Source organism: Oncorhynchus tshawytscha, linkage group LG16, assembly GCF_018296145.1.
Source record: "Oncorhynchus tshawytscha isolate Ot180627B linkage group LG16, Otsh_v2.0, whole genome shotgun sequence".
NCBI classification, from domain to species: domain Eukaryota; kingdom Metazoa; phylum Chordata; class Actinopteri; order Salmoniformes; family Salmonidae; genus Oncorhynchus; species Oncorhynchus tshawytscha.
In genome coordinates, this window is record NC_056444.1 from 22,865,337 (window position 1) to 22,881,131 (window position 15,795).

Here is a 15,795-nt window from a genome sequence, read left to right on the forward strand (position 1 = left end):
AGGAGGAAGAGGTAAACTAAAACTGAAGAGACAGTCGAGGAGGAAGAGAAGAGACAGAGGAACAGGTAAACTAAAACTGAAGAGACAGTCGAGGAGGAACAGGTCAACTAAAACTGAAGAGACAGTCGAGGAGGAAGAGGTAAACTAAAACTGAAGAGACAGTCGAAAAACTAAACTAAAACTGAAGAGACAGTCGAGGAAGAAAACTAAACCTGTAAACTAAAACTGAAGAGACAGTCGAGGCGGAAGAGGTAAACGAAAACTGAAGAGACAGTCGAGGCGGAACAGGTAAACTATAACTGAAGAGACAGTCGAGGAGGAAGAGGTAAACTATAACTGAAGAGACAGTCGAGGAGGAAGAGGTAAACTAAAACTGAAGAGACAGTCGAGGAGGAACAGGTAAACTAAAACTGAAGAGACAGTCGAGGAGGAAGAGGTAAACTAAAACTGAAGAGACAGTCGAGGAGGAAGAGGTAAACTATAACTGAAGAGACAGTCGAGAAGGAAGAGGTAAACTATAACTGAAGAGACAGTCGAGGAGGAAGAGGTAAACTAAAACTGAAGAGACAGTCGAGGACGAAGAGGTAAACTAAAACTGAAGAGACAGTCGAGGTGGAAGAGGTAAACTATAACTGAAGAGACAGTCGAGGAGTAGGTCAACTAAAACTGAAGAGACAGTCGAGGACGAAGACGGAAACTATAACTGAAGAGACAGTCGAGAAGGAAGAGGTCAACTAAAACTGAAGAGTCAGTCGAGGAGGAAGAGGTAAACTATAACTGAAGAGACAGTCGAGGAGGAAGAGGTAAACTATAACTGAAGAGACAGTCGAGGTGGAAGAGGTAAACTAAAACTGAAGAGACAGTCGAGGAGGAAGAGGTAAACTATAACTGAAGAGACAGTCAAGGAGGAAGAGGTAAACTATAACTGAAGAGACAGTCGAGGAAGAACAGGTAAACAATAATTGGGATGGGGTGGATGCAATCAACACACACTGTTCCTCCCAATCTCTCACGTTTACCATTCCCTGAGAGTAAACAGACCCTGCGCAGAGAATAAACAGAGATTTAAACAGAGGGTTTACTTTTGATATGAGGGATAATATTTAGAGAAGGAAACCAATGAGCTAGGTACGCCTCTGTGGGAACGGGCTCTATTTGGCCAGAGATTAGAGTTTTAATTGCATGCTCCAGTCTGCATACAGATTGAGACTGTCCTATTCATGTACAATTGAGTGATATCTGAGGAGAGCCAGGTATAGACCTACATTGGGTAATGTTGTTAAGACTACATTATAATGGGTAATGTAGTTAGATAATGATCTACATCAAGCTTTTACAGCATTTAAATTGTATAGCTATGTTAAACATACTCAACAAAGTGTACCCCTACTGCATAGTCACTTTACCCCTATTTACAGTACCAGTCAAAAGTTTGGACACACCAACAAATTTTTTACTATGTTCTACATTGTAGAATAATAGTGAAGACATCAAAACTATGAAATAACACATATGGAATCATGTTGTAACCAAAAAAGTGTTAAACAAATCCAAGTATATTTGAGATTTTAGATTCTTCAAAGTAGCCACCCTTTGCCTTGATAACAGCTTTGCACACTCTTGGCATTCTCTCCAGCTTCACGAGGAATGCTTTTCCAACAGTCTAGAAGGAGTTCCCACATATGCTGAGCACTTGTTGGCTGCTTTTCCTTCACTCTGCAGTCCAACTCATCCCAAAACATCTCAATTGGGTGATTGTGAAGGCCAGGTCATCTGATGCAGCACTCCATCACCTGGACGTGTGTTTTTGGTCATTGTCCTGTTGAAAAACAAACGATAGTCCCACTAAGCACAAACTTGATGGGATGGCGTTTCGCTGCAGAACGCTGTGGTAGCCATGCTGGTCAAATGCGCATTGAATTCTAAATAAATCACGATAGCGTCACTAGCAAAGCGTCTCACAAAGACATGCGGTTGGAACCAAATATCTCAAACTTGGACTCGTCAGACCAATGGACAGATTTCCACTGGTTTAATGTCCATTGCTCGTGTTTCTTGGCCCAAGCAAGTCTCTTCTTATTATTGGTGTCCTTTAGAAGTGGTTTCTTTGCAGCAATTCGACCATGACAGCCTGATTCGCGCAGTTTCCTCTGAACAGTTGATGTTGAGATGTGTCTGTTACTTGAACTCTGTGAAGCATTTATTTGGGTTGCATTCTGAGGTGCAGTTAACTCTAATTATTTTATCCTCTGCAGCAGAGGTAACTCTGGGTCTTCCTTTCCTGTGGCGGTCCTCATGATAGCCAGTTTCATCACCTGTTAATTGAAATGCATTCCAGGTGACTACCTCATGAAGCTGGTTGAGAATTTCCTAGAGTGTGCAAACTGTCATCAATACAAAGGGTGGCTACTTTGAAGAATCTCAAATATAAAATGTATTTGATTTGTTTAACACTTTTTTGGTTACTACATGATTCCATATGTGTTATTTCATAGTTTTGATGCCTTCACTATTATTCTACAATGTAGTAAATAAAGAAAAAGTACAAATAAACAAAAACCCTGGAATGAGTAGGTGTGTCCAAACTTGGCTGGTATTGTACATGTACAAATTACCTAGACTAACTGTACCCCCCCATACATTGACTCTGTACCGGTATCCCCTGTACATAGCCTCGTTATTGTTATTTTATTGAGTTACTTTTTATTTTATATTTTACTTCAGTTTATTTAGTAAATATTTTCTTAACTCTATTTCTTGAATTGCGTTGTTGGTTAAGGGCTTGTAAGTAAGAATTTCACAGTAAGGTCTACACCTGTTGTATTCGGCGCATGTGAGAAATAAAAATGTATTTGATTTTGATATAACAATTATACATCTCTCCGTTGTTTGTTCATTGCCATGCATGACTGCTCATGTACAGCGTCAAAGACAGTTATCTGAGATATTTCTTCACACTAGCTGTGTATAATTATTGTGCGTAGACCTAAACCAGTGATGTGTGTCTAGCTTGCGTGCTTTACTGAGTAGGGACAAAGAGCATTCTCACCAAGACAATTCTCAGCAATGTAATGCAAGTAATACATGTACTCTACCAAAGTTGCTTGTCTATATCTCCCCGTCTCCTCCTCTCGCTCTGTTAATTCCTCTTCTCCATTCCATGCCGACCCGCGCTCAAACCTCCCGTCATGCATGTGTGAACATGGAGTCATGATGGTGCGAATGCTGCCAGTCACTCTAATAAGCTGTATTCATTAACAATCTGTCTCCACGTGCATCCATGTGTACACAGAATACATCAGTCTAATCCACTCTGACCTCAGAGTGCATCTTCTACTTATCCATCTCCTTTCATCCATTTACACATGGATTGAACCTCATATTTGATATTCAATAAGTGGATAACAATTCGGAACAATGGAACAATCCGTTTAACAATGGAATAATACACGTATCACAGTTGTACATTGCCAAAGCGCCTGTGTTAATTCAATTCAAATAGTGTTAAATTAAACACTCAAAAACATGTCTGCCCCAGATGAAGTTAGCTGCTGTGGTTTCCCTGCCCAATCAGCATGAAGACTGAGTTTTGCTCTGAGCAACAAAGGACAGAAGATATGTGGTACAGCGCCTAGCAAGCACTGTTGAAAAAGGTATTCTGTTGGTTATGGTGAAAAAGATCTGCACCAAGCTGGAAGCCATCCACAGGCGAGCAGTGATCTGGCCAATTACTGTCAACTCACCATCTTGAGGACGTTCCAGGTCAGGAGTTGAACCGACCAGTGAGAGGTTGCCCTGGCTGATGACGCCTGTGGATCAGCAATCCCACATCGATTGTATCAGGTACTCTATATTAGTAGAATAGTACAGTAGACTGACCTGTTCAATGCCTTCTCTACTTTTGCCTCTAAATAGAAACTATTGGGACAACATACTGGAATTTGAGCGATAAACAGCAATTTGAACAGTGCAAAAGCTCACCTCTGGCATTGGCCATCATCATTTGGACATGAGCATTAAACAGACAGTTATGGTGGAGAGAGGGAAAGGGCTGCTCAAACAGCTCCCCAGCCAGTCAATATTAGCTCAGCTGTTGTACGTTTCAGCTCTTTGACGCCACTGAATTACTAAATACGAAGCATCCAAAATGCAAAGCGTGGTTGCTTCCCTGACGGACTCAGGGACATCTACCAGTAGAAGCTGAGAGAAAATGGTTTGAGTCCAAATCGCTGCATTTATAGCCTCACAACCTTGAGTCTTAAATCATTGAAAAATGGCTAATTTCTGGTTAGTCAACGGTTAGTCAGGGTTAAATCCATAGGACTACTCCCCGCAAGAGTGGGGACATTCAAAGCTGCACATGCCTGCATAACCAAGCAGTGGCAGCGAAAAAGTAGAAAGTAGAGAATAAGATAAGATGGTACGAAGGGAGAAAAAGGGGGAGAGATAGAAGGAGAGATAGAATAGATTGAGGTAGAGATACAGTAGAGAGATAGCGAGAGGTACACGTCGGGGTTCGGGCAAAGTTACAAGAGTAGGGGTATGGTTCTACTTACATTTGCAGCCATTGTCCCACAAATATCCCGGCAGACAATCTCGACACTTAGCACCTGTAGTTCCCTCCTTACATTTACAAAATCCTGTGCCATTACAGCGAACACTGTCTGAGCCATAGGGATTACAACTACAGTCTGTAGAAACAAGACACACAAACACACACATGCTGGAAAACAAGGTGGTGCTTTGGCTTCTTACAGCAGCTACAACCTTTTACTGCCACAGGCAGGCTCATTGAGAAACATTTCTAAGCCACATATTACTTAGCTATCACTTACAGAAGAAATGCTACCATTTCAAAAGTAATGAGGTGAAATGAAGATAAAGAGTGATTGAAGGAAATGAGACATTAAGCACTGTATGGATCATTTGAGGTGATTCATTATTTTCTAGAACATTTTATGCATTTTAACCAGTCACATTTACGTATAGTGAAATAAGCAAAACCTTATTTACCTAAATATGGTAGCCATATTAGAAAAATGACACGACATGAAGATGACACATTTTCCGACATGAAAGTTAGAGGGAAACATGACAACAGAGGAGGTGAGACAGAGACAGTGGAGACATACAAAGAGATGTCATAGGAATTACATGAGAAATGGACAAGACAGGATTTACATAGCTTGGACTTGTCCAGTATGATTCAGCGAATATTTGAAATGTGACGAAAGTGGGACGGTAACATTGAAATGGGCATTGTTGTACTGTAATACATGTTGTCTCCAGACATTTCAAGTCATTCCAAAACTAAAAAATTCCAATTAGTAATTTGGCCCACACTTAGATTTCATGGGAAACTGATTAACTACCAGGGCAAATACGTTTATTGTAAACTGCTTATTTGACTAATACTATAAGTGGATATTGTCTGGGTAGAATAATGTGTGAACAAAACAACCACACCAAAAATAGCCATATCTTTACCATTATAAACAGTTAAAGCTCTTTCCAAATCCTGCTTGTGAACATAGAAGCTTTACAGGGCTCTCCTCTTTCCCATCTCTGTATGGTAACCTTATAGCTCTGCAGCATTTGTAAGATATATATGAGTAGTGGTTTGGCTGTGATAACGCGTCTATTGATGTGCTATGAAGGGTAAGGGTAAAGGTTTATACACAGGGCAAGACCGCACTGACTCTGGGTCCGTCCGAAATGGCACTATATTCCCTACCGGGATGACATTAAAAGTAGTGCACTATATAGGAATAGGGTGCCATTTGAGACACACCCTATAAAGGCTACTGATGGAATTGCATTGCTATTCCTGGGCAGGGTTGGGCCGAGCACTTCCGCAGTGACATATGCAGTAGTTGCCATTGCCGTCATGGTTATCTGTCGTGCTCCGACACCTCTGGGTTTACGCGTGGAGTGTGCGAGTTCATTAGACTCTCCTTCAGGCTGGAAGAGACACCTGGATATGGGGTGGATATAATATTTTCAGTTTTCCAGAGCCAGATCAGAATGTTAGAGGGCGAGGGACAACAGCTGTTTATTGGGTGCTATGTGCATGTGTAAGGTGCAGAGTCACTACACACTACACAGATGGAAAGGGATAGTGGAACGTATGGTAAAACCTCTCTATATAGACTATCTATACATACTTTCATATACTTTTTATAGGGTCCGGTGTTTTGCACAGTCATGTGACATGCCTGAATTCTAACCTTTAATTTAAAGCTTACACTCGACTGACACCTTTTCTTTTCCCTTCAGATGGTTAAGCACCAATCTCAGACAACTGATTTCATTTTTGGTGGAATTCTTATTTCTGGATAAGGCTTAAAATACAGGATACTGTCACATGACTGCACAAAACACAGGGACCTACTTATAGAATGTGCATGAAGTTAAACATGTTTAGAACAGATTACTACGTGTTTCTGGTTATTTGTGAAACATACACTGTACATACAAAAGTATGTGGACACTCCTTCAAATGAGTGGATTTGGCTACTTCAGCCAAACCGGTTACTGACAGGTTTCTAAAATCGAGCTCACCGCCATGCAATCTCCACAGACAAACATAGGCTGCAGAATGGCCTTACTGAAGAGGTCAGTGATTTTCAACATGGCACCATCATAGGATGCCACCTTTCCAACAAGTCAGTTCGTCACATTTCTGCCCAGCTAGAGTTGCCCCGGTCAACTGTAAGTGCTGTTATTGTGAAGTGGATATGTCTAGGAGCAACATTGGCTCAGCTGCAAAGTGGTAGGCCTCAGAAGCTCACAGAACGGGACCGCCGATTGCTGAAGTGCGTAGCGCGTAAAAAAGAGTCTTTCCTCGGTTGCAACACTCACTACCAAGTTCCAAACTGCCTCTGGAAGCAACGTCAGGACAAGAACTGTTCGTCGGGAACTAAGCCTAAGATCACCAAGCGCAAAGCCAAGCGTTGGCTGGAGTGGTGTTAAACTCGCTGCCATTGGATTCTGGTACAGTGGAAACACATTCTCTGAAGTGATGAATCACGCTTCACCATCTGGCAGCGTCACACCCTGATCTGTTTCACCTGTCTTTGTGCTGCTCTCCACCCCTTCCAGGTGTCACCCATCTTCCCCATTATCCCCAGTGTATTTATTGTCTGTTTGTCTGTTGCCAATTTGTTTTGTTCGTCAAGCCTACCAGCGTTTTCCCACTTGCTCCTGTCTTTTTCTATTTTTCCCAGTTTTGACCATTCTGCCTGCCCCGACCCTGAGCCTCCCTGCTGTTCTGTACCATTGTCACACCACCCTGGATTGTTGACCTCTGCCTGCCCCGACCCTGAGCCTCCCTGCTGTTCTGTACCATTGTCACACCACCCTGGATTGTTGACCTCTGCCTGCCCTGACCCTGAGCCTCCCTGCTGTTCTGTACCATTGTCACACCACCCTGGATTGTTGACCTCTGCCTGCCCTGACCCTGAGCCTGCCTGCTGTTCTGTACCATTGTCACACCACCCTGGATTGTTAACCTCTTCCTGCCCTGACCCTGAGCCTGCCTGCTGTTCTGTACCTTTTGGATTCTGATCTGGATTACTGACCTCTGCCTGCCCTTGACCTGTTGTTTGCCTGCCCCCCTGTTCTAGTAATAAACTTTTGTTACTTCGACACTGTCTGCATCTGGGTCTTCTCCTGAAACGTGATAGGCAGTCCGATGGACTAATCTGGGTTTAGTGGATGCCAGGAGAACGCTACCTGTCCCAATGCATAGTGCCGACTGTAATGTTTGGTGGAGGAGGAATAATGGTCTGGGGCTGTTTTTCATGGTTTGGGCATGGCCCCTTAGTTCCAGTGAAGGGAAATCGTAATGCTACAGCATACATGACATTCTAGATGATTCTGTGCTTCCAACTTTGTGGCAACAGTTTGGGGAAGGCCCTTTCCTGTTTCAGCATGACAATGCCCCTGTATGCACCTCACGTTGTGCATACAGAAATGGTTTGTCGAGATTGGTGTGGAAGAACTTGACTTGCCTGCACGGTCCTGACCTCAACCCCATCGAACACCTTTGGGATCAATAGGAACGCCGATTGCGAGCCAAGTCTAATCACCCAACATCAGTGCCCGACCTCACTAATGCTCTTGTGGCTGAATGGAAGCAAGTCCCCGCGGCAATGTTTCAATATCTAGTGGAAAGCCTTCCCAGAAGAGTGGAGGCTGCTTTGGCAGCAAAGGTGGGACCAACTCCATATTAATGCCCATGAATTTGGAATGAGATGTTTGATAAGCAGGTGTCCACATACTTTTGGTCATATAGTGTACATAACCAGCACTTGGAATAATAGTTTATTTTAAAAGAACGTAAATAAAAAACCTCATGACATAGACAGCATCAAAAACATCCTGAGTGTCAAAATCTAATCTGGTAAAATGTATATCAGTTTAGAAAAAGTACAGTATGTCCATAGCAGTACACATTTAGAAGTAATACTCTTTCATGTAAAACCTTGTGATTGTGATGACTAACAGTTTGTTGAATACATAAGCCCTGTGGAGAAGGAAGCGAGTCATATGGACAGAAGCAAGTGAGGAACGACAGGACCCAGACAGCAACAGGAAAAGAGACAGTGAAAAACATGAGGCAGAAGTTTGGAGGTTTGACGCACTAAGGTGACATGTGAAAGGTGAAGGATGAGGTGGAGGTCACGTGGTGTAAACGGGGGTCAGCTGGTATAAGCAGTGCTGATGATGACAGACAGTGGCGAGGGAACTGACCTATGCACACATTCTCATCTTCCAGCTCCGCAGAAGCATTTCGGAAGTAGCCCTGCTTGCAATCCTGGCAGTGCTGGCCCCTAGTGTTGTGTTTACAGCTCACGCAAATGACAGAGTTTAGCAGCTCGATGTAGCTGCAGCGGTTGGAGTGTCCGAAGCATTCGCAGTCTTGCAAAGAAGGAAGGGTGGAGAGAGACCAAGGGGCCATGTTGATGTGGGGGTTGGGTTGTGTTGCGCGGGGGCATGTGCTACGGCGGGCGGCGGTGGTACTAGTAGCAAGGTAGTGCGAGGAGGCACCATCACATGCGAGGTTAGGATGGAGAGATGGGGGTTGAGATTGAGACAATGTTAGGTTAGGAGGAGGTGGAAAGGGCTACAGTATGACAGGTCTGGCATGGACGGATGCAGCCAGTGGTGTGAGACATCAGTTCACCCTGGGGCTATGAGAAAGCACGTTGTTAGAGGGAGAGAGTAAGAGACGTTCGCTTCAAGCACACCACAATGGAAAGGATGAGGAGGATTCTGATTCTGGAATGGCACAAAAACTGGGTTTCATGGGAACGAGGCCACACAGTACAAGACAGGTCAAATGAGATAAGTTGAGTTGGAATGTAATTTTCAACCTGGGCAAGGCATAGGTGTGTAACGCCACACTGTATGACATTTACATCTCAATTAGTTCAGGCTTCATTTATCCTACTGTGTGTTTAATTTCAGATTCGGAGGAGGAGAGGAGCAAGAACCTTTGTAGCAGTAGTGCAATCCACAGGCCATTGTTATTACGTTCACACAGAACTGTAATCCTAACCCACAGAGCATGCAACTATGACTTTTAAAGAAAAACATGAATGGAAATACACCACTGTCCTTTCTACAGAGAACCAAATGGAAGAGGAAGAGTTGCTACATGTCCCAGCAACCACTCCGCCACCTGACACCCCTCCCAGCCAATAAATACCTTGCAACAAAAAAGCACTTTGCATGAGAAGCAGGTGAATGTATGCAGAGATGTGACAAGGGGAGCATGTTGTTGGGTGATGTGTAGTGTGTTGTGTAGTATTAGCTCCCAGATTGAGAGTCAGGCTACGCCCTGTGCCTACTGCTTAGTCACACAACGTCAGGCGGGCATGCCAATCAAAGACGGTCACGTCCCAGTGGAGCCTTGTGTGTGACACCTGGCCGGCCCAGATCATCCTTGGAGTTGGGTTCAATCTGTCTTGTGGAGCGACTGCTGACACCAACTTTCACGGTGGGTCAGATGGGTTACTTAAGCCTTTGCAGACAGGCGGCTGGACACACAGCCCTCTCTGGGCTACAGGCAGCTGGACACACAGTCCTCTCTGAGCTACAGGCAGCTGGACACACAGTCCTCTCTGAGCTACAGGCAGCTGGACACACAGCCCTCTCTGAGCTACAGGCAGCTGGACACACAGCCCTCTCTGAGCTACAGGCAGCTGGACACACAGCCCTCTCTGAGCTACAGGCAGCTGGACACACCGCCCTCTCTGAGCTACAGGCAGCTGGACACGCAGTCCTCTCTGAGCTACAGGCAGCTGGACACACAGCCCTCTCTGAGCTACAGGCAGCTGGACACACAGCCCTCTCTGAGCTACAGGCAGCTGGACACACAGCCCTCTCTGTGCTACAGGCAGCTGGACACACAGTCCTCTCTGAGCTACAGGCAGCTGGACACACAGCCCTCTCTGTGCTACAGGCAGCTGGACACACAGCCCTCTCTGAGCTACAGGCAGCTGGACACACAGCCCTCTCTGAGCTACAGGCAGCTGGACACACAGCCCTCTCTGTGCTACAGGCAGCTGGACACACAGTCCTCTCTGAGCTACAGGCAGCTGGACACACAGCCCTCTCTGAGCTACAGGCAGCTGGACACACAGCCCTCTCTGTGCTACAGGCAGCTGGACACACAGTCCTCTCTGAGCTACAGGCAGCTGGACACACAGCGCTCTCTGAGCTACAGGCAGCTGGACACACAGCCCTCTCTGAGCTACAGGGTCTTTGGGGAGAGATTGTGGTTATTAAGTTCTGGATTGAGGTCAGGTCTTTCCGTCGGTCACCACAAAAGGCATAGAGCCTTGGAAATGAAAGACTGCGGCCTAGCTAGTTTATTCAACTCTATTCAAGAAAAATAATAATGTTCTGGTCTACTTGCTAACAAGTAGCACAGTTAATTGGAAGTTCTCATAACGTTTATGTTATCTACTCCGAAACCTACTCCTAGAAGACCAATACTCTCCCTGATTGATAGGGTTCATCACGTCGAAAGTAAGGTCTCTGAAACATGCTCTCGAATATTTCTGTGAGGCATTACAATGACATGTTGAAAAGCATCCTTATTATGTTGTACTTTGAAGAATTGTATTCAATAGCATTCTAATGATTACACTGGATGTAGAGAGACACAGGATCATGCACCCTTTACTGGTAAACTTACTGATAAACTGTATGTGTACCACATATCCATACCGCAAAGCAAACTCCACCCTTTATGGATACAGAGTGCACATTGGTCATAGTTCATGGGGATAGTTGTGGATTAGTACTACATGGTATTACAGGGATAGGGTTGGGTTAAGTAGCTAAAGTAGCACATACACTGGTCATTCTAGATTCATACAGTGGGGACATGGCTTTGGACAACTGCTGACACAGAGGGGCACTGTATGAATCTGAGAATCTCCTACCTCGCTTGCTGTTTGCAACTTGAACTGAAGGGACAGTTGACAAAGCAACTTGAGGAGCTACTAGACAACAACAAACAAATTAAAAAGAAGAAAAACAAAACAAATAAATAAACAGAAGCATGATATAGTTTGTTGAAACATGAAATAATAGAATGTTCAGAAGGGTTAAAGAAAGGAGAATCATACACATTCCTACTTTTTCACTATAGCACAAAAAAGTTTGAAATGAACATCCAGTGAAGTCTGGCATGAATTATTAAATGAACAATGAGAGAGGTGATCCTATATATTTACTGTTATATTCTGAGACAGCTAATATTACAGGAATTAATACCGCCACAATGTCTTCACTATCATTGCACTGTAAGAAGAAGAAGTTCTAGAATAACATTCTAGTGCCGGTGGCGTTAAGTGTGGTTGCCCTGACAGTTACAGATGCAGTCTGTTGAATCATGTTGCATGGAATCTGCTCAAGTTTACCATTTGGAAGAGACAAGAGGTAAAATAAGTTATAAGTCATATACTGTCATTAGTATCAAAACCGCGTGAGAGAGAGTCCAACAACACCATGCTATCGTCGTCACAATGTGGAGGAACAGCAGTGTTCTATACTGGTATTACATTCTCCTGACGGACCAACACCACACATCCTCTAGGAAAGCCCAGTGGGATAATTTCCCATAGGTCTGTTCATCGAGGCATTCGGGCGAGGCTCACTGGCGCGGCACACAACAATCCCACTGCTGCCCGCATCTCTTAACTCCATCAGATAACAAGCAAACAAACTGGAGGTGAAGTAATGGTCAACCCTGACTGAGCCCCTCTCACATGCTCTCCCATGTTCTCGCCTGAGATAAACCTATGACAGAAACACTATACCTTCTATATCAGGGATACTCAACTCTGACCCTACGAGTTCTGGAGCCTGCTGGTTTTCTGTTCTGCCTGATAATTAATTGCACACACCTGGTGTCCCAGGTCTAAACCAGTCCCTGATTAGAGGGGAACGATAAAAAAATGCAGTAAAACTGGCTTCGAGGTCCAGAGTTGAGTTTGAGGGCTCTACATCTTTACATCCGCTTGGCTAGTGCTCTGTATGGAAATACATGGGCAGTTTGTTTGCAAAACGGTCGCCACAGCCACAGCACATCAGCACAATGGATCAACTTGAGATTGCCTGAAATCAATCTACATAAACCGCTCTGTGAAATCGCCCTATTTTCTTCCGCCGAGCTCAGATAGGATTCTAGAATCCCTAGAAGCGCCACGCCTAATTAAAACGAAGGGGATAATCTAAGGATATTGAAATGGAATGGAAGAGAGAGCGAGAGAGAGAGAGAGAGAGAGAAAGACAGAATGCCTATCGTCATCCTGCTCCTGTGGAGAGAATCCGCATCTTGGGGCTCAAGAAGAGGAGGGGAGGAGAGGCGGATATTGTAACAGCATGTTGCAGCTAATGCAAGTGTCTGCCGACTACGCCAGGAATCAAACTCGCCCATTTCAAAGGTGCCTTTTTTTCAAGTTTACAAAATCTAAATCACTAAGGGTTGACACAGATTAACAGAAAAAGCTCCCTCCTGGTGGATCTGGTTTCAACTGTCACAGCTAGTACAGTCACTGTTTAACTTCTGTATATATGAGGTAGATCTGTGAAGAGATATGTTTCATCTTATATGGAGGTATAGCCTACCTTGGTTTCGGTTAGCAACACCTAGGGATGAGACATTCTGCCGAACTGCATGCAATTGGGAGAAACCATAAATGATTAGGTGCACTGGCTATAGTGGACATCAGATGCACTAACAGTAGAGGTTCTGCTAAGAGTTGACTGGTGGGACATATGTAGACAACTAGACATACATCTTCGGCAATGGCTTTACTCAGAACATCTCATAACAACAGAATGACCGTCAAGCCTATACGGGGACAAGCAGTAGTTGCATCCCAACACCAGATATTGTCCCAGGGACATTGTATGTAATTGTGTAGTTTCATTTCTCACTTGAGTGTGTGCATTGATGGCAATGATGAATAAACATAACATAAAAAAACAAAAAACAACAACTTGAGATTCTCTCTGATATGTAGTGGGATCATAACTTATGCAAACATGGAGGCTGGCTTAATAATGTACACTCTTAGAAAAAAAGGGTTCTAAAAGGTTCTTTGAGGAGGAATAGGGTTCTGCCAGGAACCGTTTTCATCGGAAGAACACTTTTTTTTGAAGACATTGGTTCTTTGTAAGGCAACGAGTTCTACCTAGAACTGTTTTTATCTGATTACCTGTCTTTGGAAGAAAGGGTTCTTCGGTGATTGTTTGGAGGGCCAGAAGGGAACCCTTCTGAATCTGAATAAGCTTTTTTATTGTATTTTGTGGTACTATTAAATAGTGCCTCAGCTTGAGTGTTTATCTCAGTTTAAACTTTAACATCAGGAGTTTGAGCAACCTGATAAGATTTCAAAGATAGGGGTGAAAATATTTGTGCATGTATCTGGTATTCCCATAATAATTTTACATATACTGTATAGTCTCATCAGAAAGTATTCATACCCCTTGACTTATTCCAGATTTTGTTGTGTTATAGTCTGTATTAAAAAATGATGAAATATTATACACACAATACCCCATAATGACAAAGTGAAAATATGTTTTCGGACATTTTTGCAAATATATTGAAAATAAAATACAGAAATATCTAATTTTCATAAGTATTGACCCCCTTAAGTCAATACATGTTAAAATCACCTTTGGAGGCGATTACAGCTGTGCGTCTTTCTGGGTAAGCTTTGCACACCTGGATTGTACAATATGTGCACATTATTCTACTTACAATTCTTCAAGCTCTGTCAAGTTGGTTGTTGATCATTTCTGAACAGCCATTTTCAAGTCTTGCTAGATTTTCAAGACGATTTAAGAAAAAACTGTTACTAGGCCACTCAGGAATATTCAATGTCGTCTTGGTAAGCAACTCCAGTGTATATTTGGCCTTGTGTTTAGGTTAATGTCCTGTTGAAAGGTGAATGTCTCCCAGTGTCTTTTGGAAAGCAGACTGAACCAAGTTTTCTTCTAGGATTTTGCCTGTGCTTAGCTCTATTCTATATCCTAAAAGACTCCCTATTCGTTGCCAATGACAAGCATACCCATAACATGATGCAGCCCCCACCATGCTTGAAAATATGAAGAGTGGTCCTCAGTGATGAGTTGTTGGACTTGCCCTAAAAATAACATGTTGTATTCAGGACATAAAGTTAATTTCTTTGCCTCATTTTTTTCAGTTTTACTTTAGTGCCTTGGTGCAAACAGGATGCATATTTTGGAATATTTTTTTATTCTCTACAGGCTTCTTTTTTTTCACTCTGTCATTTAGGTTAGTATTGTGGAATAACAACAATGTTGTTGATCCATCCTCAGATTTCTCCTATCACGGCCATTACATTTCTTTTTCATTTAACTAGGCAAGTCAGTTAAGAACAAATTCTTATTTACAATGATGGCCTACCGGGGAACAGTGGGTTAACTGCCTTGTTCAGGGGCAGCGTGCTAACCACTAGGCTACCTACCACCCCAAAACTCTGTAACTGTTTTAAAGTCACCGTTGGCCTCATGGTGAAATCCCTGAGCAGTTTCTTTCCTCTTCAGCAACTGAGTTAGGAAGGATGCCTGTATCTTTCTAGTGACTGGGTGTATTGATACACCATCCAAAGCGTAATTAATAGCTTCACCATGCTCAAAGGGATGTTCAATGTCTGTTTAGTTTTTTTTACCCATCTACCAATAGGTGGCCTTTTTCTACCTTTATTTAACTAGGCAAGTCAGTTTAGAACAAATTCTTATTTACAATGACGGCCTACCGGGAAACAGTGGGTTAACTGCTTTGTTCAGGGGCAGAACGACAGATTTTTACCTTTCGGTTACTGGCACAAAGCTTTAACCACTAGGCTACCTGCCGCCCCCTTCTTTGCGAGGCTTTGGAAAACCTCCCTGGTCTTTGTGGTTGAATCTGTGTTTGAAATTCACTGTTCTACCGAGATAATTTATAGATAATCACATGTGTGGGGTACAGAGATGAGGTAGTCATTCCAAAATAATGTTAAACACTATTATTGTACACAGAGTGAGTCTATATAACTTATTATGTGACTTGTTAAACACATTTCTACTCCTGAACTTATTTAGGCCATAACAAAAGAGTTGAATACTTATTAACACAAGACATTTCAGCTTTTCATATTTAATTAATACTACTAATGCCACACTTTCACATTATGGAGTATTGTGTGTAGGCCAGGCTGTAACACAACAAAATGTGGAAAAAGTCAAAGGGTGTGAATACTTTCT

General features: G+C 43.2%; 1 protein-coding gene across 6 annotated transcripts in view; it reads right to left on the reverse strand.

Annotated features, from left to right (window-relative positions):
- The window catches only part of LOC112215525 (netrin-G1-like), a 211,489-nt gene that overhangs the window by 61,396 nt on the left and 134,298 nt on the right, over positions 1-15,795 (reverse strand). For 2 of the 6 annotated variants that reach the window (XM_042298989.1, XM_042298988.1), the window contains exons 6-8: positions 8,755-8,922; positions 4,557-4,691; positions 3,744-3,809 (exon numbers count right to left, since the gene is read on the reverse strand). The exons of 1 other annotated variant lie outside the window; for it this stretch is intronic. In XM_042298989.1, the coding sequence (XP_042154923.1) occupies positions 3,744-3,809; positions 4,557-4,691; positions 8,755-8,922 (369 nt within the window). Of the gene's footprint in view, positions 1-3,743; positions 3,810-4,556; positions 4,692-8,754; positions 8,923-11,456; positions 11,514-13,146; positions 13,192-15,795 lie in introns of all 6 variants that reach the window. 3 more of the 6 variants (XM_042298991.1, XM_042298992.1, XM_042298990.1) reach the window with 3 other exon arrangements.